The 27996-nt window shown below is 37.3% G+C and overlaps 2 protein-coding genes across 4 annotated transcripts in view; one reads left to right on the plus strand and one right to left on the minus strand.

Annotated features, from left to right (window-relative positions):
- Window positions 1-2076: 2076 nt before the first annotated feature.
- Window positions 2077-15130, minus strand: ppm1k (protein phosphatase, Mg2+/Mn2+ dependent 1K). Of its 2 annotated transcripts, none has more exons than XM_005797594.2 (7): window positions 15018-15130; window positions 11757-12289; window positions 10936-11036; window positions 6764-6929; window positions 5552-5696; window positions 3986-4120; window positions 2077-2662 (listed from the first exon to the last, which is right to left on the minus strand). In XM_005797594.2, exons 2-7 carry the CDS (start codon window positions 12227-12229, stop codon window positions 2531-2533), a joined length of 1152 nt encoding a protein of 383 aa, XP_005797651.1. In that variant the 5' UTR covers window positions 12230-12289; window positions 15018-15130; the 3' UTR covers window positions 2077-2530. The 2 variants fall into 2 exon arrangements, with proteins under 2 accessions (XP_005797651.1, XP_023189846.1); XM_023334078.1 differs by lacking the exon at window positions 15018-15130 and adding an exon at window positions 13160-13191.
- Window positions 15131-16915: 1785 nt separating this feature from the next.
- herc3 (HECT and RLD domain containing E3 ubiquitin protein ligase 3) overlaps window positions 16916-27996 on the plus strand; it is a 33779-nt gene continuing 22698 nt past the window's right edge. For both annotated transcript variants that reach the window (XM_023333788.1, XM_023333789.1), the window contains exons 1-7: window positions 16916-17005; window positions 20952-21302; window positions 24093-24252; window positions 25505-25581; window positions 26737-26958; window positions 27121-27212; window positions 27672-27802. In XM_023333788.1, coding sequence (XP_023189556.1) covers window positions 21080-21302; window positions 24093-24252; window positions 25505-25581; window positions 26737-26958; window positions 27121-27212; window positions 27672-27802 — 905 coding nt within the window. In that variant the 5' untranslated portion in view covers window positions 16916-17005; window positions 20952-21079. The remainder of the gene's footprint in view (window positions 17006-20951; window positions 21303-24092; window positions 24253-25504; window positions 25582-26736; window positions 26959-27120; window positions 27213-27671; window positions 27803-27996) is intronic.

Raw genomic sequence — 27996 nt, forward strand, 5'->3', positions numbered from 1 at the left:
GGTGAACAAACTGGCTGCACTATTTAACAAGAAACCGGTAGATTTTGTCTCCTACTCTGTAAAACTAGCTAACCAAATGTGCTGGAGCGCCACTTTCGTTGCTAGGTAACGGGCGGAACTCTGCTGGGGTTGCTAGGTAATAGTTCATGGAGCGTCTCTTAATCAACCAGAACAGAACAGAAAATAACATTTTTTTCATTTAGTTTTTTAATTGACAAGAACTTGGAGCAAAAATCATCATAATAAAAAAGATAAAACAAAACAATCACAGTAACCGTGTCGTCGATGCGTCACATTTAGTTCCCAGCTATGATGAGGAATCTACTCAGGGTTTAATACCAGACAGTAAAACACTGAACATACTGCAGGAGACAACTCAAGGCTGTGGGTGGAGGTTACTGGAAATACAATAAATCACATATTTAACAACAAATCGCAGCCTCATCACGTAAAGATAGTTTTTACAGACATCCTGCGCACATACATGAAGAAAACCGTTCACCAAATGATCCAACCGTTTTAGTTCAAGTCTTCTTCTACTGACTAATTAGTGAGGCAGGTTTCATTATGCAGCTTTTTTCCCAGCTGAACAGCCATTTTGTTCCGAGACAGAACCTGCACATGTGAAATATTCAGATATGTGGGATCCAAGATAAATATGACATTTATTTAATATATATGATCAGTCTTACAGAGGTACATAAATATAACTATTTACAAAACACAGAAACTATACATTCCTGTACCCTAAACACATCTTTGTAGGAATGTGCAGCAACTTTTAATTTTCTCCAACTATAATCTCCAGAATGGTGATAAGTGACGTTTTCAGTGACGCTTTGGTGACACAATGTCATTAAAATGTGAATTTTTGCAGTTGTGGACAGGTCAGATGAATTTGTTGATAAAATCCTTAAAATTAGAAGCTTGGACCCTTAAAAACGAATCTAAACTTACACATTTTAACAGCAAAACAAGCAAAATCTTAATGTTCTGCAAACATTTAAGGAGGATTGAAACTACAAAGCCTTCTCAGTGCATTCTTCAAGTTGGACTGTAGGAAATTTAAAGAAATTTGAACTTTTAAACAACGGGAGGCTTTTTTTTAACTCATACTGGTTAAACTGGAGCCAACAACCGATCAGATTGTCATCAAAATCAGACGATTTCCCTTTGACCGGCTCAAAATGAAGACTAGAAGAATATGGAAAGAAAACTGATAATTTTACTCTTTGATGAATGGAGTAAAACCAGAAATTCACACTATTTTTAAGTCCTTAAATGCATCATTAAACAACATGCACGGAAAATAGGAATTATTTGTTTTTCGTCGGATTTTAAACTTTTATTTTTGGCCAACAAACCTGCAGCATATTTTATTCATTTTTTATGCTAATGTTCTAAAAAATATGTTTGTTATATTCCTTAGAAAGAAAAAACAGACCTCAATGATAAGGACTGTGTTCTTTTGTTTGTTGGTTTGTTTTAATTAATGTATCCCAATTTACTGTAGAAATCTTGACTTTCATACGATCAAATAGTATCGACACACTGCAAAAACAACAAATCTTACAAAGTATTTTTGTCTAGTTTCTAGTGCAAATATCTAAGTACACTTGGAAGAAATAAAACTAATTTACAAGTAACTTTTCAGCAACATATAAGAGCTTGTTTTAAGTCAATAGTTCTGTAATATTGATGAAGTGCTAGTTCCTCTGGCAGATTATTTCTCTCAAACATGGGAAAAATATATTGTACCTGGTAAAATAATCTGCAAGTGGAACTGTTACTTTTTCATCAATATTAAGGAATTATCGACTTAAAAAGGCTCCTATTCTTTGCTGAAAAGTTACTTGTAAGTTAGTTTAATCTTATTTTAAGTTTACTAAGATATTTGCTCTAGAAACTAGTTAAATTAAGTTGGCAAGGTTTTGTGTGTTGCAATGCTGCTGGTGGTAATTATCTCCAAAGTATTTTAAGTTAGGAATTTGCATATAAACAGAAAAATTATATTTAAAAGCTCCAGAAGGTGGTTAATTGAAGGTTTAAGGTCACAGTTTTGTGTATGAAGTTTACGAGTCTCCTTGTTTAAAACGAGACACTTAGCAAACCGATGGACAAGATGTTATATTGTTAAATCTTTCTTTTCAAGTGTTTATAAGTTAGTTAGAATTTATTCCACTGATTATCAAGCATCAAAGTTTAAGTGCTGGACTTTCCCATGTTTTATAGTCCATCATAACTACAAATTTGCTGATGACTTTCTTCCTCTCGTTCAAATATTTCTTTGTTTTTAGCACCACAACGTTGCTGCATTATTTGTGTACAAAACCTTATATAACAAGGGATTACTTCATATCTAGTGCACATCATGAACTCGCAGCCCCGGTTTCCATGGGAACTGCACATCAAGCTGCTCTAAACAACATCAGGACACACTGAACTCTGTATTCATCCAGGGAGCACAGCCTGTATTGCACATGTTAGCGAAGTCTGCAGGAAGTAGCGCGTGGATGCGGGCGGCATCAGGCTACGCCCAGCGGCCGCTGGACACGAAGCTCCTGCTGAAGGAGAAACTGACGTCTGAACTCTTGTGTTTCCCCCAGGCGCCGAAAGGCACCACGATGATTGTGCTGTTGTCCTCCGTACCGTAGTGAAGAGCCTGACACAGACGAGAACAGAGATTAAATAAGAAAGAAATTGTAAATGCTGGTTTTGTAAGTCATATATCAAAGGTCTCCTTTAACAGTTTCATTAGATAAATTACTCAAACGTACTTAATTGATAGTGCACAAAGACACAACAGTGAATTTTGCAACAAACTGGAAAATAAATACTGAAAAACAATTTTTTTACTACTATTACTTTTTTTTTTACCAGTTATTTGTTATTTCTTACATTGTGTGTGAATTGTGAGACAGTTATTTTTTGTTTTTAAGCATATGCACTGACTGATGGCACTTTTAAAATGTCATTGTTCTTGTGACAATGACAATAAAGATTTATCTTATCTTATCTCTTATCTTATGTGTGACTATAAATCCATTTACATATATTCAAGTGTTGATTATTCAAATAAATAAAATACATAAAAAATAATTAAATAAAAAAGTGTAACAGACCTCCATCAAGTCGTAATTCAGTACTTTTGCCCCCCATGGAGCAAATTTTAAATATTAGAAAGAAATTCCAGCTTGGGAGCATTGTTGTTTTTGGCAGCCATTTTAGTTTTAGTTTTTATTCATTTCCAAATGTGATAGTTAATAATGCAAAGACATAAAATCAAGTAAATTATGGACAATCCTGTTTGCGAGACTGTCTTTAGTCAGAGGCTTCTTCAAATTCACTGTAATACAGTCTGCTACAGCAGATCCTTCCTCCAACAGCCATCACCATCAACAATCTACAAGAATTTTAATTAATATGAGTTACAACAACATTTAATTACCCTTTGGGTTCAATAAAATATTCAAGTCTCAGAAGATTATTGATTTCTCTTTATCTTTAGCAAAAGATCAGAAGTTATTTCTCCCTCTAGCGTTAGCCTAGCATGTTTTTTTTTTGTTTTTTTATTTACCCACAATGCCCTGCGCTGCAGTCCACTTCCTGCTTTTGGACGATCGGTCCACTAGATGTGAAACGTTTGGATTCGAACCGCCGCAGAGTTCATTTCAACTCAACCAAGAAATGGGTTTGTAGGCGGACCAGAGTTTGCGTATTTGGTCCGATTGCAAATTCAAACCTCTGAAAACAAACCGGACTCTCCGCCAAATAAACTAGAGTTTGATTAAAGATGTAATCGAGCCCTAATTAAAAACCTTTTTCCTTCAAATGTGCTCTGAGTTGCATTTACACACTTCCTATTCCCTCACTTCATCTTTGTGTTTGTCGATAACATGAAATCCTAATAAAACATCCTAAAGCTTGCAGATAAAATGCAAAACCATTCAGGAGGATTTGTTTCCAAGTTTGAAGTATTTCTCACCTGGTCAGATATTCTCTGCGCTGCCTCTTTGGGGTCGTGACACTGGTTGATGACGTTGCAGATCTCCTGGCTGTTCATGATGAAGTTGATGCCGTCTGTGGTCAGAGCCAGAAAGGAGTCATGGACATGATGCAGCTGCAGAAAACGGAAACACACTTCAGCAGTTTGGCCAGGAAACACTTTAATAAGACTTAAGGTGAACTTGTCGTTACCTATAGATACGTTGCATATTATTGTTTACATCCAGAAATTTCCATGTGTATAACACTGGAGGGCAAAAGGCGATTCTGTCACAAACCATCAAAATAAAACAATTCTGTTGACAAATGAAATCTAGAGATGTAGGTATGATTAATTCAGTGCAGTGCATCAGAGCAAAGGGAACAATAACACGGAAAAGACGTAAAAAAAATCAAAACCATTCTATTTTTTTTTTCTCGCTCTTCGCGTTGGCTACGCTACACACAGACTTGTTGCCGTGGCAACTGACTAACAATAGCTCTACTAATGTGTCAGGATTTGACACCCAAACATTTCCCACACAAAGAACAGAACATTCAGTCGGTAACAGTTTTATGTTTTCAGGCTTGATGTTTATTTTGCGATTATTGATAAGTCATCGTCTGAACACAGCTGTTGGGTCTATTTTAGTTCCTAACCTGCAAGGAATCAACCAAAAACACAAATTGCTTTTCTGCAGGAGATTGGAGCAGAGCCAGACGCGGAGAACCCGCCGTCAAACACTGTCTGTGATCAACTCCGCCGGCTCTCAGTCCCCAACTGCCTTTTATTATGATTACAAGGAAGGAGGCTGGGCTTTTTCACACAGTCACACAAAGAATGGACCAAAGACCTTTACTACAGGATGTTCTGGAACCTTCTGTGGACATGCCCTTACAAGGCAGGAGGCTGACCGTTACCAATCAGTTTCACAGGCAGCTGATAACACAGGCAGCTAATGACCAAAGCAGCTGATAACACAGGAATGTGTAAACGTTTCTAACCCCCAAGCAAACACCCAAGAAACAGTTAATAATATACCACAAGAGAAAAGTAGTCAAGCAAACAACACACAAAATAATATGAAAACATAACCTTTCAAATAAACTCACAAGTAAATGAACTTAGATAATTTTTCTAACAGCAGTGCTTGATTAGCTCATTTAAACACATGCCCTACTGACAATGTCAGAAAGTTTGTGTGGGTCAACTTACATACGTTTCTTTCACTGAACTGAAACGCACCGCATTCCACAGCACGTCTACGTGTCAAGGTTGTCAAAGTCAAGCTAGCATAACTGACCTACTTACCTTTCGTGTGCTTTTTTTTTTTTAGATTAAAACTTTGCTTCCCTATTTTTGTTAATATATCACATGTACATTAATATTTAGCATGTCTTGTTGACAACTTGTTAGCCAAAATCAATGGTAGTCATCATCCGTGCACAGTTTTCTGCCCACCAGAAGGAGCTGAGCAACGTCACACTGCAGCACGTCTATATGTGAAAGAAAACGGGTCAAATAAACTTGTGTTCTGGTTTCAACAAACTCTGGTTTTAAACTTACTGTGAGTCTTTTGGTTTCTGGCTCAGCAATGACTCCCATCTTCTTCAGATCAAAGTCTCCGATGCTGCGTGTCATCGCCAGCCGGCCGTTGACGTTGGGCTGCCCCAGACTGTTCCAGGTGATGTAACCCCCGCTTTTCTTTATCCTGATGTAAACACAAAAGGTCTCTACTAAATATAGCATTAAAAATCGCAAAGTTGGCAACAGTGACTTACTGTTGTTAAACGCATTTGTCTGTCAGACCATTGTGGTTGTAGGAAAGATCGGTAATTCACTCAAAATGAAAGCCATCATGGCAGCTCTTTCTGCCAAAAACTGGATGAAAAAAGGTTTCCAGTCTGTTGCTTTGGTGTCAGTTAGCCATTTTCTTTTAAGGACAATTTTATTTACAGACTTCATCATTAATTTTGCTCCATATATGACTTATTGTATAGTATGGAACAACACATATAAAAGCATTCACCTTATATAGTAAGTTATATGTAAGGTGAATGCTAGAGAACATACAAATATTTTTTTATTCAGTCACATCTTGAAATTAAGTGATTTGTTTAACTTAAAAAAATTATTAATTATGTTTAAAGCTAGAAATACATTAATGCCAATTAATTTACAAAAACCTTTTGCCTTAAGCTCAAATGAGAGAAATAACTGGATTTCAAAAGTTAAACTGTGCGTAATATTTTAAAGCAAATGTCCATTTTGGTGCATCGTGGAGTAAAATTATGAAATAGTTTGGATGAAAATGCTCTACTTTAAACCAATTCAAAATACTTTATAAGAAAAAAAATCAAGTCTTAAACGCTTTTGAGTTAACAATGAGGAGAATAATGTTTGCATTTAAAGTATGTGGCCATGAAAAATATTTGTAATTATTGGAAAAGAGGAAGGTTTCTACATACATTTTCTTCTTCCTGCTCCTTTCCCACTCATGTAGAGGAAGTGTTATAAGAGAATGTGTTTGTTTATTAATGATGAAATTAGTTAAATTGACTGAATGAACTTATTGATTTGTTGTTTTATTTATTTTGGATACCCAAAATGTTTTCCAGTTCCAGTGTCAAACGTTCATCAGAATTTAAAGTTTATGGATCTTTGAGAACGTGTTCTTGCATTATTTCCATTATATTACTCGAAAATACTCTCAAAACAACAAATATTACCGTGTATCCCAATGACGTCTGGGATAATTTATCATCCAGCAAGTCTTACCTCTCCTTCTCATCCCTTCTTTCAGGTGTGTGGTCAACAGTCAGCTTAAGAGCCTTGCCTTTGCGGCACAACATGGCGCGACTGTCCCCCACGCTGGCCACCACCAGCTCGATGCCGTCCCTCAGCAGCGCCACGGTGGCGGTGGTTCCCGCGTTCGTTCCCGGCCCTACAAAGACAAAGCAGGAACCGTCGGAGGCAGAACGAGCCGATTCAGAAACACACAGAAGGTCAACAGTCACATGGCGTGTCGCACATCCACAGAGCAGAACGTAAACAAACGAGCTGAGGTTGTTTTAGACTCAGAAAAAACTACGGTTTACACAGTAAACAGGATGTAAATCACACATGCAGGTAGAACTGCTGCAGCACAAAGCTGAGATCCAGAGTAAGAGTCATAGCAAAAATAAACCTTAAAAACAAATGGCACACAACATATTTATTAAGAGTCCAGGCTTGTATAATAACAAACAAGCTAACCTTAAATGTCTATTTTCTGCAGGAATTATTAAATTATTATTAAGTATAAAAAGGTACACATCAACTCCTTTTATAGGCATTTAATCTGAAAAACAAAAAAAAGTGCAAATAAACAGCAGTGATGTCTAATTCCTTAAGGGAAAACTATTGAAATCTGCTAAATAATAATATCTCACAGCGCCCTCCACAGTTACCGGCACCCCTGGTAAAATTTCATCTTTTACAGAAACAACTCAAAATCATCACAAAGTAGTCACATTTTAAATTTCATTTTAATCTATTTTTCCTTAAGGTTTTTCTGTAATGCCAGTTTTTTTATGTTTCTCACAATTTTCTCTACAACAACAATAATAAGGTGATGGAAAATATGTAGAGATTCAAACTTTAATTGGGATTTCCAAAACTCACATACGTTTCCCATTACAGAGTTATCCCCTCTTGGATGTTTTACTCCTTTATTGCTTGTGCAAATCAGTCACGATCAACAAAATTTGATATATATATAAAATTTTCAATCTGATGACTGTTAATCATTGATGATGTCACGTTCGACAGATTCTAGATATTTCAAAATTATCTAATGAGTAAAGGGGCACATTTTATGAAAATGTACAGGTTTTGAGTTTTTTTTCTGCCACACGACAGCCATGTTAATAAAATTTTAATAAAAACCCACCAAATGTTTCGAAAAGTTGTGCAAATTTTAACAACCTCCCTAAAGCTGTTTTTTCCTCGTCCAATTAGGTGGAAACTTTTGAAATATGGCTGTCAGTTTGTTTGTTTTGCTTATTTTGATGTTTCTTTTGCTCAAAAAAAGCTTAATTAGGAGTCTTTTGCTATGGCTCATCGATCCACGTTGTAAAAATTTTACAGAACTGAGAATTTTAACCACAAACACTTCCAATTAATTCAAATACCCATGTTGGTATAGCGTGACATCATCAATTTATTGAAAAATTTAGATTTTTAAATGAAAATGTGGTAAAACTTCTACCCTACCAGCTCATATTTTGCTCCTGCATGTTTTTACCAGCAGCGTCTTTAAACGTGGAGTGCACAGTGCATTAAACATGCTGCATTTATTGAAGGTCTTTCACTAATGAGCTACTGAACATGTCGTACAGCTGGTCAAACAGATGCATTGTCTCACGGGAAGCATACACTTGGTAAGAGAAGAGAAAGAAAGAGGATTTAGAGAAAGATAGGGAACCTTCCAGTAGTCCAGGATTTAGGACCCGCTGGACTCTCCTTCAATATCTATCCTCTCGTCATCCACACTGGTACCAAGGGCCTCCAGCTCTGAGCTGGGTCAGCAGCTGCCGTAGATAACATGCACACACACACACAGGCATATTGGGACATTTCACACAGCGTGGCCCAAATCAGGCCACATAACACGTTTACTGGCTTTCACTGAAAGATATAATCTCTCTCTCAAACTGAATAGTAACTGAGAAAAACTAACTTCATGCGGCAAATGTGCAATTTAGTGTTTCAAGAGAAAGTCTGTTGTTTTTTTGCACTGGATTATTTGACAGATTGGGGAAAAAAATCAATATCTGGTCAAATTTACATTGAAATTTTTTTTAATTTATTTAATTTTACATTTGATGCTTTGTACATTAAAAAGAAATAATAAAGTCCTACAAGATAAATAATAAAGCCCAGAAGACAAAAAAAATAAAGTCTGGTAAAACTTAAACACAATTGTTTGTTTTTTCTTTTCCAGGATAGAAAGAAAAATAAACCAGTATCCAGAAAGTGGGTGAAACATTTAAATACATCTCAAAGCTGCTGTATGCAAGTTTTTATTTTTTCTAATCAGTCACCAAGTCGTGTCAATATAATGAGACACAGATAATATGTGGGGGAAAAAACAACTCCTCCATAAGCTGCTATTGCTGTCTGAAGAAAAGCACCGAAAACAACCAATCAGAGCCAGGAGGCGGGTCTTAGCACTGTCAATCGCACTTGCGTTCGTGCTGCTTAATGTGCCAACGGCAGAAAAACCATTTATCTGCCATCATCAGTAGACAAACGGCACTGTTCATGAAGTTAGTGAACATGAAGTTAGCCAACTAGCCTTCGCATTCACTACAGATCTGCTATTAGAGAGGCAACAGGGGAAGAGCGACATGTACACAAGAATGATTGACAGCACTAAGATTCGCCTCCTAGCTCTGCTTGTTTCTAGCTAGCACTATGAGAAAACAGAGCAGCTCGATTTTTTTTCACAGATTATCTGTTTCATAACATATTGTTACTAACATGATGACAGTTTCATACGGCAGCTTTAATGATAAAATACTTTTTAAAAGTTATTAGTTAGCTGTTGTTTACCACTTTATCACGGATCATCATGTTGTTCATGATTTTGGGCCGAGCCTCATCTGATCACACAATATTTTGATCTATAGTTGATGATTGGCTCAGCTGCAGCTTTGGAAACTGTAGTTATTCAATCATATTGGAGGCTTTTTGGTGAAGCCCATATTTTTAAATCTCTTCATTTGTTTTAATCGAGATGAACTGCTAATTGAAATAATTGTCAACTAATTTAGTAATTGATTCAATTGTTAACTGTAGTATACAGACTCGAAAAAGACAATTCAATGAAAGAAAAACATACTCAGAGCAGTATTTAAACCAAAACTGTACAAAAAAACTTTTACATTTCGCGTTTAAGATAAAAAAAAAACTTCATTGTTTGTAAGTATATTCTACCCAGAAATCAAGTGGCAAAGTTTCAGCTTTCAATTAATGCCTTTGCATTTTAGCCACTATGAATATGTATGACTGATTACTTGATTAATCGCCAGAATAATCGATTACAAAAATAATTATCTGCATCCCTAAAATCTTTTTCTAATTGATTCTTCAACCTGAAGGCAAATTTGCTGCAACATCTTAAATATTTTTCCCATTATCCAATAGAATGGGAAATTAATTGCCTTAAAAATTGTCAAGAAAAACATCCATGAGCTGCTTTCACAGGTAGACTCACAAGCACTAATGATCATTTAATTAAAACTGATTTCATCTGCAGCGACTGCCATTTTCAACACTGTGCTCTGCGTTTTGATTTAGTTTCTTCTCAGGAACAAAAATTAAATATTTTATGTTCTGCTGTTTAACTTTCTTTGCATTTATTCAAGACTTGCTGAGGATCGGATGAATACCAACTAATCCTGAGAATCAGATAAATTAAGAGAAAATAATCATTTATTTTAAACAAAATTTGCACAAAGCTTTGCAAGTCGTTTGTATGATGGAGAGTAAAAACTGTTTTAAAATTCTCACTTTTTAAAATCTTTCAAATGTTATTATCTAGTGACTGCAGCAATAGATTAACATGCAATTACTTATCAAGCTAATTAGATAATCATTTTTAATGTCCATCAATTTAACTGCCTAGGTTTTCCTTTAAGTTGCTGCCTATATTCATATTTGAATTATTTGATATTTACTGAATTTTGCCTGTTTCTTCTTTTTATAGCTTGTTTGTTATTAAATAAAAATTAGGAAAGACAGACCTCTAATTAAAATCTAAAACCTCATCACCTATGTAGAACAGGTACATTTGCTTTAAATACAGGAGGAGGAAAAAAGCACAATCTAAGTTTAAAAATCAATTCATGTGTTTTAATACAGTGTACAAAAAATAGTTAAAGGGATATTCAAACAACAGTACCTACCATTTGGATAGAAGTGCAAGTGCTTTGCCAAAGCTTTGTCTACTTCTAGGAAAGCTTTCTTTAAAGCCGATTCCAGATTGTTATCTTCTGCCAGAATGTCCCTGAAAAACGATTAGAAATATTATCACCAAAAATTTTAATTCCTCGATTATTTCCAATGATATTTGTGTGTAAAACTATAGACACGTTGCAGTGTGAGATCCCACCTGCAACTCCCTACTGGAGGGCAAAAAACTGCTCACTGACGACGACTACCGTTGGTTTTAGCTGTTAAGTTATGAATATAATGCGCTAAAAATCATCAGTAGAGTAGCTGTTTAAATCAGTAAATCAACCACCGCCGTGTTAGATTAGCTAAGAGAGCAGCGTTGGCTAATCTACCAAGGCAATCACTTATTAATAATCTCAAGATAAACATCAAGCTTAAAAACATAATACTGTAATGGACTGAATGTTCTGTTCTTTGCATGTTTTTTGGTGTTGAATCCTGACAAATGTGTTGGTGTTGTTGTCAGTTGCTATGGCAATCAGCCTGTGTGTAGTGTAGCTGACAAAGTGAATGAGAAAAAAGAATATCAGTGGTTTTGAGATGTTCTGCAATGTTTTCGCTATTTTCCCTTTGCTGTGGCCCATTGTACTAAATGATTAATAACTGCATCTCCAGGTTTCATTTAGTTAAAGGGATTGTTCTACCAAGGCACCACAGCTATGGATGGCCGGTAAAAGAATCATCTTTTTGCCCTCCAGCGTTGTGTGCATGTGAAAAGATTTCCAGATGTAGACTATAACATGCAACGTGTCTATATGTACGATTCCCTTACTGGATGAATTTCTTCATGTATTTTTCGCAGAAGTCGGCTGCTTCTGAGCCGCCGTGGCCGTCAAACACAGCAAAGTACAGGGTGTTTTCATTCAACTGGGAGACCTGGAACCGGTCCTCATTCTCCTTGCGTTGGCCGATCAGAGATGCACACCCTATCTTAGATAGGCTAACTTTGGGAATGGGTTTGCCATAGCGAATGCTAGGGGGGAGCATAATGGGCTCGTCGATGCGATCATCCCAAATCCCAAAGGAGTCCCAGGTTGTAAGGCGGCCGCTGCCGTCTGGATCGAAGCGCGTGTTGCTGTATTGCCTCCCAGAAGGTCCATAAACTTGTCTGCAGAACAATGGTAACTTTGTTTTGTGGCTATCGAGCTGAAAGGGCAGGGGATCGAAAGCCTTCTGTAGCAAACCACTGCGACCAATGTTAGAACCGCTGCACCTGATCAGGCGCACAAGACAGGAAGCCGACATCACCCTGAAGATACTCACAGAGGAAGGAGCAGGGGTGGAGGTGTTGACAACGTTCAAAAACTGAAGAGAAACAGGAATGAAAAGGACATAAAAATCTTATTAGGGCTGTAAATTAACTGAAATGTTAATATCATCGGTATAACATTTTGCACAATTAAAAATAAAACTGTTTCATCTGGCAATGTTATTGAAAGATGTAGCATGTGCACTTTGCTACCAATTTAGGAAAATACAAGTATATAAAATCTGTCAAGTCACAAATGCGTAGATCTTTACAAAAAAAATTTCCAATATCTGTATAGGTTCCAAATTGAAAATAAAATTCTAGAACAGGTATTGTGACAATGTTCCAGATCCCTAAGGACAGATCTATTCAGTCTAATTCTACGCTTTGTGCTCTGAGAGATGTGATGCTTTATTTACTTTCCATTATTTAGAATTCCTAACTGTACTTTCTGAACCATTTGAAAGGTTTGCTACATGTTTGACCAAAGTAGTCTACCATCCATCTATTTTCTTACACCCTTGTGGGATCGGGAGGGTTGCTGGTGCCTATCTCCAGTGAACGTTTCGGGCGAGAGGCGGGTTCACCCTGGACAGGTCGCCAGTCTGTCGCAGGGCAACACAGAGACAGACAGGACAAGCAACCATGCACACACACACTCACACCTAGGGAGAATTTAGAGAGACCAATTAACCTGACTGTCATGTTTTTGGACTGTGGGAGGAAGCTGGAGTACCCGGAGAGAACCCACGCATGCACAGGGAGAACATGCAAACTCCATGCAGAAAGACTCTGGGCTGGGAATCGAACCCAGGACCTTCTTGCTGCAAGACACAGATATCAAACTCCAGTCCTCAAGGGCCGGTGTGCTTCAGTTTTTAGATGAGCCACAGGTACAAAACACTGGAATGAAATGGCTTAATTACCTCCTCTTCGTTTAGATTAGTTCTCCAGAACCTTGTTAACGACCCAGTTGTTCTATTCAGGTGTGGTGCAGCAGAGGCAAATCTAAAAGTTGTAGACAACAGTTTTACCAACTGCGCCACAGTGCAGCCCGAAGTAGTCAAACAACTTTTTACTTTTTGTCAGTTTCAGTTTCTTTATTATTTGCTTTACATTGGCTGTTATATTCTAAATTGCACTGACTGAACAAGTTAAAGTTGTTTTTATATGTTTGTCCAAAATTGTGAAGGTACAGTGGATGGAAGTGTGCTTTACTGGTGCAGAGTTATCAAATAAACTTGTATTTCAGTACATTTATGTATGTGTTTTAAAAAAAAGACACATTTCAAGTATAATCAGCTCAGTTTTTCTGCATCAGATCAGAGTTGGATGATACTAAACCTCAGATATCTATATCAGTATCAGAAGTGAATAAAAGTGAATTGGTGCATATCTACAAAAAAAAAAAAACAACAAGATTTTATCCAAGAAACTACTTCTGCTAAAGATGGAAACTCAATCTTGTTTTTACTATCTGGAGCAAAAACAGAGTAAAATATGGGAATGAAAGCAAGGTCAAAAAGGAAACACAAATACCTGCCTGTGAGCAGAGAAAAGGTAAATAATTGACTCAAAGCAAAACATTTCTGCAGCCACAAAAACCCAACAACTTTAAATGACCGGAGCAGCAGTCAGTGGTAAAAATTATGAGCTGATGTTGTTGATTTAGGGTTATTAACTTTTCCAGAAAGTATGCTTGCTTGTGTAAATTTAAAATATACACTCAGCAGCTCCTTTAACCCAAAGCAACCAGTGGAGCAGGAAAAAAACAATACTTAGTAAAGTAAAAACTCCTGATATGAATGTGCCAACTGACAGAAACTTATTAAACAGCACCAGTCTATGCGTCTTAATTTTTATCAGATGCTTTCTCAACTTCCTATACATTGAGGCAGGGCAAGTTGCACCTCCACTTATTTGTAGTATTAGAGTGTACTATATAAATGTGAATGATGAACATGATTTCTTTTACATTTATATCTGAGTTTAGTTATATTGACTACAATTAACACAAGAATGACTCTTAATATTAGTGGGAAAACATTACCACATGCAAACTAAATAGTCTAAATTTAAATTCACCACTTGTAAATGAACGCCTCAAAATGATGCAATAACATACAGATATGACAAACTGCTGTCAAATACGATGTTTTCAGCTGTACTTACCCATTTAATATCGCCAAATAACTCAAAACTGGACAAACCCCACTGAAGATTAATAAAAACTATATTCGTAAAACCTAATTGGAAGATTAAGTTTTACGAATATAGTTTTGGTGAAATTTCTACTTTGTTTTAGCTTTCGCGTAGAGAACTAAAGCACCGCAAAACCTAAACGTTTTTCCAGTGAACCTTCCGTAAGTGTGGAATTGTTGAGTCCAAGTTTTAACATTTTAGATATTTAGCTTTTCAACCGGAGCCGAAATTTCTTAAATACCTCTTTACTTAAGTGTCGAATCAGAAGCTGACTTCGTTGTAGCTAACTTTGTTATCTCGCTAGCTGCTATTATTTGCAGTATAAACGTTGCCTGATTACTACGTAATAGTATTATTTCATGCATTTGATAAAATTATAATGCCCTTAATATAACAGCAAATAAAATCAACTACAATAGTGAGATGCGTCAATAAAAAAGATCTGTCGTCATTTTTAGTCTTGCGAGTTAGCTAGCTTAGCGAACAAGCTACGTGGCTAACTTTAGCTTGAGATACGCAGTTTATAAAAAACATAATAACACCACTACTTAATGTCTCGTATTGTGTATTAAAAAGTCATACCTTGGATTTATTTAAAAATATAACTGTAGTGTCGAATCCCCGCGTTTACTTCCAAACGAGCGACTGAATGAAAACAGAGTGGAAAAACCACCTCCGCCCTCTTCTCGGTATTATCAAATAAGGCCTCTCTGATGTGACCGCACCAATCAGCTTTTAGTTCGACTCACTCCCCGCAAACAGCGCTTCCGATTGGTCCATCAAGTTATGACTGCAACGGGTATCCACAAATCAAAAGGCCGCGTCTGGTGTATGTTGCAGAAAGTCAACAAATGGGGCTTTGTAGCATGAGTGAATAAATAATTGAGTTTATGTGACAGCAAAAGGTTGTCCTGTGTATGTATCTTTATTTACCTGACTCTATTTTGAGTTTGTTAGCAGTCCCAATGTGGACCAGCTCCCTGTATTTACTATCCAGAACTGCCTAAATACTTTTTATGTAATTTGAGAGTTTACTGTTTGCCTTAGTTCTCCTTTTACCCTGCAGGAATTTAAGGTTAAACCAAACCAAACCTGTTTCTGCATTTTCGTTTTACTATGCAAAACTACCCTGTGGTTTTGAGGCTTTTTGTCAAGTTCCTCAAATTTCTTGAAACCACTCAGTTAAAATGTGTAGAAGTTAGTCATCTTCTACTGCAGTAGCATAATCTCATTCTGAAAACGTTTTGATATATTTAAGATGTGATTTAAGTGCATTAATTTAAGAAATGTCTATTTTGAATTAAAGTGGCACATTTGTTGGTACTGTAAGGCAGTCCTGGGTTAGTCACTAACATAGTCACTTTATATAGGGAGGACAGGGATGTCTGCAGTTATGTAGCGGTCTGTTGCAGTGAAAAGAGAGCTTGGCTATTGGTTTACTGGTTGGTCTACGTTCCAACACTTATTTGTGGTTATATTTACTAGTATTATGTCATGACACCGTACTTCATAGATTATGCATGATATCTATAGGAAACTTTTGTAATATGCAGTCAGTACTTTCCAGACATTGCTGTGTTTTTGTTGCTGCAGACCTCTTGCCCAGTTTCTTTTTGGTGTTTTCTTCTACTTTGAAACAAAATCCTGCTCTGTTGTCCCATACGTTGTAATTATCTTCACTATTTTCCATTGTACATCTAATGGCTTGTCTTTTGTACCCGCCTCCTGACTGAAGCTTTTTCACATTGACATTGTTGTGCTTTGAAAACTTTCTGCAGAATGTGGCATTTTATATCCACAGTATGTTGAGCGAGAGAAGACTTTGGGTAAAAAGTGGGACCCATATGGGTCCTAAATCTGTTGCACACTGTTGGACTGATATTCCCAATACCTATTGGGGGACGTAGCTAAGCCCCAATTGCTTCTAGTGTGCTGCAAAATATATTGCAAATATAGTCATGGCAGTATCATTGTGTGAAATATTCATACTATATGGAGTGCAGTAGTTAGTGGTTAATATATTTCAAGTGTTATAAACTTTTTTCTTAAATTCACAACACAAATGTAATATTTAGCAAGTAGTACACATCATGGTTTGGAGCTTTAATTACAATTTATGAAGCAGCATTTTGAATAAAATAAAATGTTACAAATATTTGTGACATATTTTGGTTGCTTCAATGAGTAACTGTGGAAACATTACCCACCCTGTTTTTACAACGGGGAGCAGCAAATTAGCATTAAAAAAATTAAATAAAATAATACCTGAACTATGTCCCAAAAAAGAAGGCATCACTTCTCGAAGATATGTGCATTATATAACAACATATAATCTCGCTACGTGACAAATAAACCTGTTTTTGAATTTGAGTAAAGCAGAATTGAAATCAATATACGGGCCACAAGATTTCAGTTTTTAATAACACTTGAACTTCCGGTTCAGCGGACCAATCACATCATTCCTACCTCTGAGGCGTTTGGTGACGTAAGCAGCTATAGCACTTCCTCGTTTGTTTTCTGAGTTGCACACCAGAAGCCAAACGCCCCTTCCTCAACATGCATTTGTCAAGGTGAGACCACCGATTGTGCGATTTAAAAAACATTATTTTTCCCATAGCAACCGTCCAGGTGACGTTTCAAACAGAAGCGATATTAAGATTTGTGCTGGTTTCCAGCGCGGCTGTAGCTCGCAGCTCAGTTAGCTGTTTTTTTTTAGCTGGTTCGGTTTGAGGTTTTACTACTAAAATAAAGCGATATCGGTGGGCATAAGCATGTGGTCATTATAGTTCATTATAGTCATTATAGTATAATATAGTTGTTTATAATTTATTTGTTAGCGTAAAATCTGTTATGACTGAGAGTTGGAGGGGTTATAATGCACAGGAAAAGAGCTAAAGTTAGCAGCTAGCCGAGCGGAGTTTTCTGATAATCCTTTGACTTAATAAACATGAACTGAGACACAGATTGATGTTGGAGAGGCTTGTTTTTTGAGGACAAAGATGTTGCGATGACGGTTTCTATAAGAATATAACTGAAACTAGTGGCAGTTGCTATTTTTTATGGATCGATCTTAATGCAGTTAAATGTGAAATCAAAGCATTTAAATCATGTTGAAAATTACAGAGAAATTGATCTCTCATTTATTTTTTTGATAATTTTTTTAAAGATTTTTTTTGGCACTTACTACATAGCTTTTCAGGAAGTGGAGCACATGCAGGGAATTGAACCCGTGACGGTTGCGCCAGGAAATGTAGCTTCTGTTTTTGGTATATTTTGATAATCTCAATGATTGGTTACCAAAAAGTTAGCCAAAATGCCTCCAGAAATTTTCTTTATATCAAAAGAATAAAAATTTAGCATTTGTTTTGGTTGGTTAACAAATCATTCATGCCATTAAACCTACCAGAATCCATAATTTCATATCTTAAATTACAGTAGATATGAGCAGAAAGCTACACTGTTTGCTTTAGGAAACTCCCAGAACCAAGTTTTCATTGTGTGATTGAGTAAAAATAAAGTTTTATTGTATATAAAGAGTCAAAACCAAAAGATATAACATGTAATAAATTATTTAAGTGCTTTTTTTTTTTTTTTTTTTTTTATTACCAAAAAGCCTACAGTTATTCCTACAATTGCCTCAAACACTAAATATATTCTCAGTGGAAACTATTTTAGGACAATACAGAAGCACATTCTCAGTCATCCAGTCATAGACACTGTTGGGAGTACAGCCAATCAGCACCAAGGAAAATAAATGGCCCAGATTTCCTTAATTCTGGGAGATCGGCCGATACTTACCTACCTCTGCAAGAATGTGAACATTGTATTCGGCCAGATAATTACAATTGATGCACTTCTAGTTTTGTGTACACTGTAAAAACACAATATCTTACAAAGTATTTTTGGTCCAGTTTCTAGTGCAAGTATCTTAATCCACTTGAAACAAGACAAAACTGTCTTACAAGTAACTTTTCAGCAAGATATAGAAACTTGTTTGAAGTCAGTAATTATTTAATATTGACTTTAAAAAGTATTATTTCTACTATATTTTCATCAATAACAATATATTTTTTCTATACGATAAATCAATTAATCGTACGATAAATTAAAACTATCGACGTCATTTTAATTATCGGCATTATCGTCTCTTCCGGCCTTTTTCTCTTTCTGTTAATGACACTGAATGAAAAAAGGCTCAACTCCGGTGCTCTCCACTGATCCTCCCTTCCTCATTTCCTTAGTGTAAAGCCCAGCGCACACGACAGGATCTTAGAGTTGATTGTCGGCCCATTTTCAAAACCTGACAGACCACACATGAGCCGACAGAAATCCTAGGTATAACGGTTCGATCGGGTTCGTTCCTGCCGTGTGGTGTCCAACAATGGGCACAAAATAATGGCTACAAGTCCAGTTAACTAATTTTAAAACCAGGCATTAATCAATGCTTTACTACAATCTACCTGCAATGCATGTGGCTAGTGTCAGCGTAAAGTCCTGACTGAATGAAAATCATTATAACCTATTTACGTCACGTTAACGAAGAACAGCTGAAAAGTTACCGGGTTTATCAACTGCGGTAGCAATTTCGCTCCAACTCCTCCTCTTGTCATTTCTATATTCTTTGCACGAAATGTTGAATAAACATTAATGTTGTTTCCACGTATCATCTCCGATGTCCGCTGGACTTCGGGTTGAGCAGTATCAGCTGTTTGGGATTCCCCTCCTTAATTTCCACTGAGAAAGCGCGGAGGATAATCCTGCTTTCTGATTGGCTACCTGTCACATTCAACAGGCTGCGTTAAGCTCCCAGTCTGGAAAAAACCCTGATTTAGATCGGAGCGGCAACGACGATGATCTACCGCAGGTTGCTCAAACTTTTTGAGACCAAGATCTACTTTTTCTCTCACCACCCGGCTGAGATCTACCTCATGACACGAAGACATAAAAATTGTAAATTAAACTCTATTGACTTATTTTATATGCAAATATACATCAGTTATAGCAGAAATAATAAAGTGATAGAAAACCTAATGCAGTATATTTCTTCCTCAGTGAGATTCTCCTACCGTTTTACTCTCTCTCTCTCTCTCTCTCTTTGTCGTTAAGCACACCCGTTGCCGTGGCAACCGCCTGCGCCCCGCGAGCGGAGCAGCGGTTACGTTAAAAACGTAACATTCAGTCCGTTACGATGTCAAGTTTCCAGGCTTGATATTTATTTCTCGATTATTAATCAGCCCCCTGAACACAGCGATGGTTGGTTAGCTAATGTAAACTCCTGCCCTGCTGGTCAGTCGGTCTTTGTCGCCTTTTTTTTAATGGAACTGAAACGCACTGAATTTCGCAACATCTTGTTGAAACAATAATTACTGAGAATATAAATTTTAACAGGTTTTTTTTTAATTTTTTATTATTATTCTTTAATGAAGCTACAAACGTTTAGGATCTTAGTGAATATTTTGATAAGCGCGTCAGAAGAGGAAGTTCTGCTCTCATCGTCCTGGCGGCGTTCAGTTTGTCACCTGCTGCCGAGATCAACTCAAAACCTTCCCGTGATCGACCTATTGAGCCCCTGATCTACCGTAACACACCAAACACTACAGGATGATCGGTTACGAAATCGTAAGCGACCATCTTAGAAAGACCAACATTCTAAGATTGTCGTAAGGGGAAAAATAGAAGCAAAAAATCATGTAGTGTGAACTATTGCATCAGGTAGTCGATGTGCCCATTTTCTCTATTTAAATCTAATGATTATTGAAAGGCAACATAATATACAGACTTCATAATCTGCACTCTTTTGGTTGAATGCAGTATTTATTTCCACTTTGGCTTTATGTTGTTTAATTTTTTTTTTCCAAGTGAGTTTTTTGTTAATGGAGACTGAGAATCCATTTTATTTTTGTTTTTGGTTGTTTTGTTTATTTTGTTTATCAGTTCCAGTGTTTAGTGTTCTTTTGAAAATAAAGTGCATCTATCTTTGGCAGGAAATCGCATGCATTATTACATCATTTCCATTAAATCAGTGTAAAAAGGTCTTCAAACAATATTATCGTTTATTGCAATAATTTTTGAGACAATTAATTGTTCAGCAAAATTTGTTATCATGACAGGCCTATCTATATTATAAGTGAAATAATTTACCATCAACATTAGGGAATTATTGATTAATTGAATTATTGACTTAAAACAAGCTCCTATATTTGCAATAGAAACTAGAAGTGAAGCTCTTGTATTTTGCAGTGATGTTTCTATCCCCAATATTTGCTAATAAACAATAAACAGTCACAACAACTGAACATTATGACATTAAGAGCTTTTAACTAAACATCTGGTGACAATGTAGAAATGGGGTTGAAATCATGATTCATTCTGGTTTCATTCATTTAAAACTGATGTTCAGTCTCTCTACTTGCTTTATTCTATCAACAAGCATTCCTAAATCAAATCCCTGAGCCGTCATTAACTAGCAGGCGATATTTCACTGAAGATGATTAGTCGTTCCTGCTGTTTTCCCAGGGTTGGAGTTTACATGAAGAGGAGAAAGCGGGGCTGATCTGAGGCTTCAACAGAATCGTCTCCCTCCATCTGGCCCTCGCTCTCTACGCCTCTTCAGACTGCTGCTCATTTCCTCTCCTTTCTTCAGCATGCTGTGCTGGGGGAACGCTAGGGATGGGCAGCTGGGCATCGGCGCGGAGAGGAACCCCGCATTTGAGCCCAGGAGCTGCCATGTGTTCAGCGGGCGGGGACTGAAGGAGGTCGTGTGCGGAGGGCAGCACACGCTGTTTCTGCTGCACGACGGCAGCGTTTACACGTGTGGCTCCAACAGTTGCGGACAGCTGGGCCACAACAGAGATGGGACGTCCCCAGGTAAGCTTTTGTTCTGCAGCTTCAGTGCTTTAAGCTGCATCATCCTGCAGAGAGAAACTGTGGAGAGGCAGCAAAGCAATCTGAAGAATGTGGGAAAACATGGAGAGAAGCAAAGATTTTTATTTATTCATGGGCCTGTCACAATAAACTGTAAATCAATTAATTGCATAATAAATTAAAACAAGCTCAATAATGTCCATTTGCACGATTTATCAGTTTTCTTTTTTCCCCTTTATTTCTACCAAAATCTGGATTACACAAGTCTTCAGTTTGGTCTCAACTGGTCCATTTTTTGAAGGACAATTTTGTTTACAGAAAGTTCATAATTCACTTTATTTGTTGTTTCAGTTGTTTTGTTAATTTTTGGATATTTATAAAGTTCCAGTGTTAAATGTTTTAGGAGTTAAAGTTTGAGACGGTGTACTTGCATTACTATGCCATGATCATCATATTACATGAAAATGGTCTCAAAACAACAACATTATTGTTTACCGCAATAACGTCTGGGAAAATCTTTTGTCCTGCAAAATTTGTGGACAACTAGGCCTAGTCATGGATGAAAGTGTGTGGTGGAAACTAAAAAAATTCTTTCATATATAATTTACCTCCTGGGAATGTAGGTGTATTTAAAGCCACACCCAAACTCACAGTAGACTTTAGTTAGTGCTGCAGACTACTGAGAAAGTTTGGAAATTTCCATGAAAACTGTGAAGGAACCCTGAAGCACTATGTGTACAGGCATGTCGGAGAGCCTATTGGGCAATCCAGGCTGGAATCAGTGAAAGCTTTCCTATCTACAGCAGAAACTGGAGTGGTAGGCTGTATTATAATAATAGTACATTATTATTATTATAAATTACACAAAATTTCTTTTTGAACATCAGAAGCTATTACATATTTAGGATTCATCCATTTCTGCTAAGCTTCTTTGTTAAAGTCTGCAGCTGAAAACCACACAGGAAACACAGAGTAACTGCTTGTAATTATCTGTTCTGCTTTTCTTCTCATTTCCTGAACGTCCTGCTTCTACTTCTGAGTGAATAGCAACGCTCTGGAACAGTTTAAATGCATCCATCATAGTTTTTATAAAACAATCTTCTAGCAGCAGGATTTCTAAATTCCTCACGTGGGTTGGGTTTATGAGGGAGCCCAAAAGGGCTGTTGGACAGGCTTAACGTTTTGGTTTGTTTGGGAGGATTTAGCATGTCTATTTATTGTTCTTCAAGTTCAAATTAAAATTCTTCTACATTTTCCAAAGACTTTAACTGTATGGAATTTATAGTGTTAAATTTTTGTCTTTTTAACTTTTGTAATTCTTTGTTTACACTGAAGAGATTTCACAGGACTGTTGATTTCACGGTTCTTGAGTTTCTTTAAAGCTGCAGAATGTAGCTTTTATAAAAAGATTTATTTTTAAAACTGTCACCATGTCGTAAAATCAAAATATGAACAGATAATCTGTCTAAAGATTGATCTCCTCCACGTCCTCTCTGAGCTACTATTGCCATCTGAAGAAATTCACCGCTCCAAGTCAAAAGGAACCAATCAGTCAGAAGGCGGGTCTTAGTGCTGTCAATCATCACGGTGGACACGCTGCTAAATGTGGTAATTGTGGAGAAACAACTTACTGTTCGAGAAAAAACAATTTATCTGCTGTCATTGGTGGCTATACTAGCTAGCTTTAGCTTTAACGCACATGAGCTGATTGACAGCTCTACGTCTCCTGGCCCTGATTGATTGTTTCTAGATAGCACTGGGAGAAAGCAGAGGAGCTGACTGCTGCATTGCTGTGACTGCCATACAGTTACCTAAAAAAGAAATATTAAATCATTTTTAAAATAATTTTTATTGTTATCACATTAGCTCATAAGATAGACAAAATTTTAAGTCTACAGTATGTAGGCCAACACTAATGTGACGGGGTTCTATTATGACTTGGTCAAACATAAATGGCTGGCCAAGGCCGTAGATCACTTTAGTGAAATTTATTAAGCTTTTCTTCAGGTGAACAAATCGAAGAGGTGCAGAACATGTACAAAGTACGTTCAAGGCAGGTTAAAAAACAGACTAACAGCAGTACCTTAAATGCAAGAGTCCATCACCTTCAGTGTGACTTCTGAGGAGTCTAGCCACAGACTGACTCCCTGTGGCGTAGAGCCCTGCTTAAAGCCACAAGCTCGGCCCACAGAAAGACCAAACAAGCAAAAACAATTAATAATTACTTCTAACTCAAGTAAACTCTTAAATTAAACAAAGTAATAAATACCAAGGGAAAAAAGAGAGAAAATATATAAATAAATAAACTTGTGATCAAAAATACAACATTCAGTTTAATAGAAAACACTCAGTACGTTCCGATGACATCACTACGTGATCATGTGACTCCCTCCCGGATCGCAAACAACCCTCCTTGAAAATAGACCCGGGAAAATGTTTGAAGCTGAAAATAATAAGTTAGGATGGATATGGTAACTGAAGCAGGAACACCGCATGTGCACCCACGATGAACCGCGTCAGTTTAAGCTGCAAAAAAAAGTAAGTTAGCGATTGTGCATGTTTGTGTGTATGCATGTGCGTGTGCTCGCATGCTGACACGGACTCATAACTAAGCCCCGGCTCGTGACGACTCCTCCATCACAGCTAATTAGGAATATTTTGCTTTTTAAATTTTTTTAAATTACTGAATAAAAAAAAAACTAAGCCACAATTTCAGAATGTAATCATATAAGTAGTGCCCAGACCATGACTGTAGGTTGCTTGTAGTCTGATGAGACTCTGTTCTCCCCACAGAGCTGGTTGGGGCTCTGGATACCCAGAAGATAACGATGGTGTCGTGTGGCCGGGCGCATTCGATGGCCATCAATGAGCAGGGTCAGGTGTTTGCATGGGGAGCCGGAGAAGGCGGACAGCTCGGCCTGGGGACAGTGGAGGCGGCCGTTCGAATCCCGAGGTGACCCGGTGGCACATCAGTGACAGACTGAAGCTTCTGCAAAACAAAAATCAATCAATCAATTAATCAAGTTTGTTTTATAGAACATTTCATCAACATGGCAGTTCAAAGTGCCTTCCATCATAAAAACAGAAAACCCCATACAGCTAATGATTCAGAAAACCAGGAACAAACATTGGACTTTGATGCGTGCCGTCACCAAAACCGTCAATGATTTGATGATTGGTTTTATTAAGGTTCAAAACCAACTCTAACCAGTGTTTTGCAGTTTTCTGTAAGTTTGTTCTAGATTTGTATTGCATAGAAGCTGAATGGTGGTTCTCCATGTTTGGTTTTGGTTCTGGGGATGCAGAACCAACAGACCTAAATGGTCTGAGAGGTTGATACAATAGAAGATCTTTAATGCATTGTGGTGCTAGCTAAACTGTTCAGTGACTTATAAACTGACTTTGTAACTGTCTTTATGTGTCTCTGAAAGTTCAGGTCCGAGTCCATCACTACACCCTGGTTTTGGGTTTGGTTTCTGGTTTTTAGCTGTAATAACTGAAATGTACATTAACTTAATCATTTTGTTGTTTAATATCAGAAATCTTTAAAAAAACAAACTAATTTTGAGCTGTTTAAAAGCTCAAATTTACAGTTTAAATCTTTCTATTTAAGAGAATATATTGTGAAGGACACAAAGAATAGAACAGAAACATCTGTTCATCGTCCTGTAGTGAGGAAATTCTGGTGTAACAGCAGCAAAGTGACAGGTAATTGAAGCATGTAGATTCACGCAAAGATAAATATATAAAAATCATAATTTAGAATCTCATACTGTACAAAAAGGCAAAATTTAAACATAAAATACTGCTTAGCTATTAAAAATAATATTTCAAACTATAGAAATGTGCAAATTAGTAGGATAATTTAAAAAAATGCACAAAACGTTGCAAGTGTATTTGTGCTTTAAAAGGGATTATTTACAATAAGTGACAATAAAATTGTGCAAATAACAGAAAGGATGTGAACACTGGTTATAGAGTTTAACAATTCCTTCTTCATTTGGAAATTTCTACTTTGCACTTAGCTGTTACTGCTTTATTTGTGTTTTTATTGATTTGGGTTTTGAGTTATATCATCTTTTAACACCCCTATTTTTAGTGTTGAATTGTTTTACTGACATTCTTTCACTTGCCTTTATTTTCACTCTTTAAAAAAGATATGAAGCAAAAGATATGAATTGTATTTTTGTCCTTATTTGTTCCAGGTTGGTCAAAAGGCTTTGTGACCACAGCATCTCCCAAGTGATGTGTGGAAACCAGCACTGTATCGCACTTTCTAGAGGTGGGAAAAAATGTGTCTCCATAGCAGCGAAACCTGCATATTCCTACTGCTTATTGTCAAATTACCTCCCAAATGTATTTTTAGCACATTTGTCAGAGTAATTTCCAAATTATTAATGGTGTCATCGACAAAGAGAGAGATTTGCATGATGTAATGTTGGGATTTGAATTTGACCAGAAAACCAAACAGCATATCAGCAAAAACAGCTTAAGTTGTCAAAACACAGCAAATCCACAACAAAATGGCTGAAAAAGACACGAATGAATGTTTTGGTAATGGCCCAGTCAAAGCCCAGGCCTTGGCATAAATGTGGTGGGAGCTTTAGAGCAGTTCAGGAATAAAAAGGTTTGGTATTTGGTGTTTTTGGACACTGATAACTGTAGAAACTAGCAAAAGCTACATTATTTTTATGATATTCTATAAAGTAGAATATATGTTCTCTTGCACCATAACTGTATAAATTAGTTGTTTTAATGTTTTCTACTAGTAGGACTTGATAAAAAATGTAATTGAATTAATTGCAGGTTGTGTAATTCATTAATTGCAATTAATCACATTTTAATCTAAGCCATATATTGACAAAATAAGCAACATTTCTAATTCAAAAGCTCTTTCTACTTCTAAATCACTTAGTAATTTAATAAGATATGAGCTAAAAAACAACAATATTTAATGTTTTGAATCTGTAATTTAGGTTATTTAACCATCAGAATGGTGCAAAGGAACTACTTTAGAAATGTGGACTGTGGATGCTAACGTTAGCATTAGCGTCCACGTTAGCGTCCATGCGCTAAACATGCGCTGCTTCTACATGTTTAGCATTGTGATGCTCTTTTAGGCTTGAGTAGCTTCAGTCGGCTAACTCTTTTTAGCACAACCTGAACACAACAATAGCCTTTTCCAGAATCCAATCAGATTCTTTTTAGAAGCAGAAATTAACTCCCAGTGGGCCAAGCGAAGTGGCTTTGTCGTCCATCGCTGCTGTTAGCAGATGTCGCTTGTGCATCCGATTTCCTGGAGTACCAGAAACACGCAAACAAAAAAGTTCAGGCTGGAACATTTGTACGTATCTGTGTAACTAATTAATGAAAATGAGTGCGTTAAAGTCCTGCCTTAATGTTTACATTGATGAAATTGTTGTGTTTTCCTCATCAGATGGTCAGCTGTTCACTTGGGGTCAGAACACCAGCGGCCAGCTGGGTCTGGGTAAAGGAGAGCCAAGCAAACTGACGCCTCATCCCCTAAAGTCCCTGGCAGGGATTCCTCTGGCTCAGATAACTGCTGGAGGAGACCACAGTTTTGCCCTCTCCCTGTCGGGAGCCGTCTTCGGATGGGGCAAAAACAGGGCGGGGCAACTTGGACTGAATGACAAACAAGGTATTAATCAGCTGGTTACAAAAAGCCATTGATGAAAACAGATGAGTGAACCAGACAGTGGAGTGTTTTGGTCCTGAAGCTAAGATGGAGAATCAGATTTTTCTTCCTTTGATTTCCTTCTCTGCTGTCTGCTAACTTTTCACAACTGTACCGTTTCTCCAGATCGAGCCGTCCCATGTCACATCAAGTTTCTGAGATCACAAAAAGTTGTTTATATCAGCTGTGGAGATGAGCACACCGCTGCCCTCACAAAGGTATAAAAACCCTCACATGTCCAGAAACTCAAATGTTTCACAAATAAAAGAAGAGAAATGGCGAAAATGAAATACTTTGGTTCCCAGATTTAGACTTTGTCTAAACCATCTGTCTGTCCATCCATCTATCCATCCATCCATCCAACCGTCCGTCCGTCCGTCCGTCCGTCCGTCCGTCCGTCCGTCCGTCCGTCCGTCCGTCCGTCCGTCCGTCCGTCCGTCCCACCCACTCACTCACTCACTCACTCACTCACTCACTCACTCACTCACTCACTCACTCACTCACTCACTCACTCACTCACTCACTCACTCACTCACTCACTCACTCACTCACCTTTAAAGCTCAGAAACAGACTTTGACTAAATAGTCTAGTTCAGGATTTCTGTGTTTTTCAAACAGCAATAAAAAAAATCTGTTCTTTCTGTTCTTGTTCTTTCTGTTCATTCTGTTCTTGGCAGGACGGAGGCCTGTTTACGTTTGGCGACGGCTCATGGGGTCAGCTGGGTCACGGCTCCACCAACAACGAGCTTCTACCGAGGCGGGTTCTGGAGCTGATGGGCACTGAGGTTTCCCAGATCGCCTGTGGCAGGTACTGTCAGTTTAAAACCACTTCAGGGTTTTCATCAGTTATGAGTGTAAATCTGTTGCCACCAGACAGAACAACCAGAGATTAAGCTGTTCAGCTTATATTGTCATTATACGTGTTTCCCAAACTTCTCAGTGTCCATCTCAAGAAAAATCAGCAACAGAGAAATCTGACCCTGATAAATGATTAGAATCATC

This window comes from Xiphophorus maculatus, chromosome 5 (assembly GCF_002775205.1).
Source record: "Xiphophorus maculatus strain JP 163 A chromosome 5, X_maculatus-5.0-male, whole genome shotgun sequence".
Lineage (NCBI taxonomy): Eukaryota > Metazoa > Chordata > Actinopteri > Cyprinodontiformes > Poeciliidae > Xiphophorus > Xiphophorus maculatus.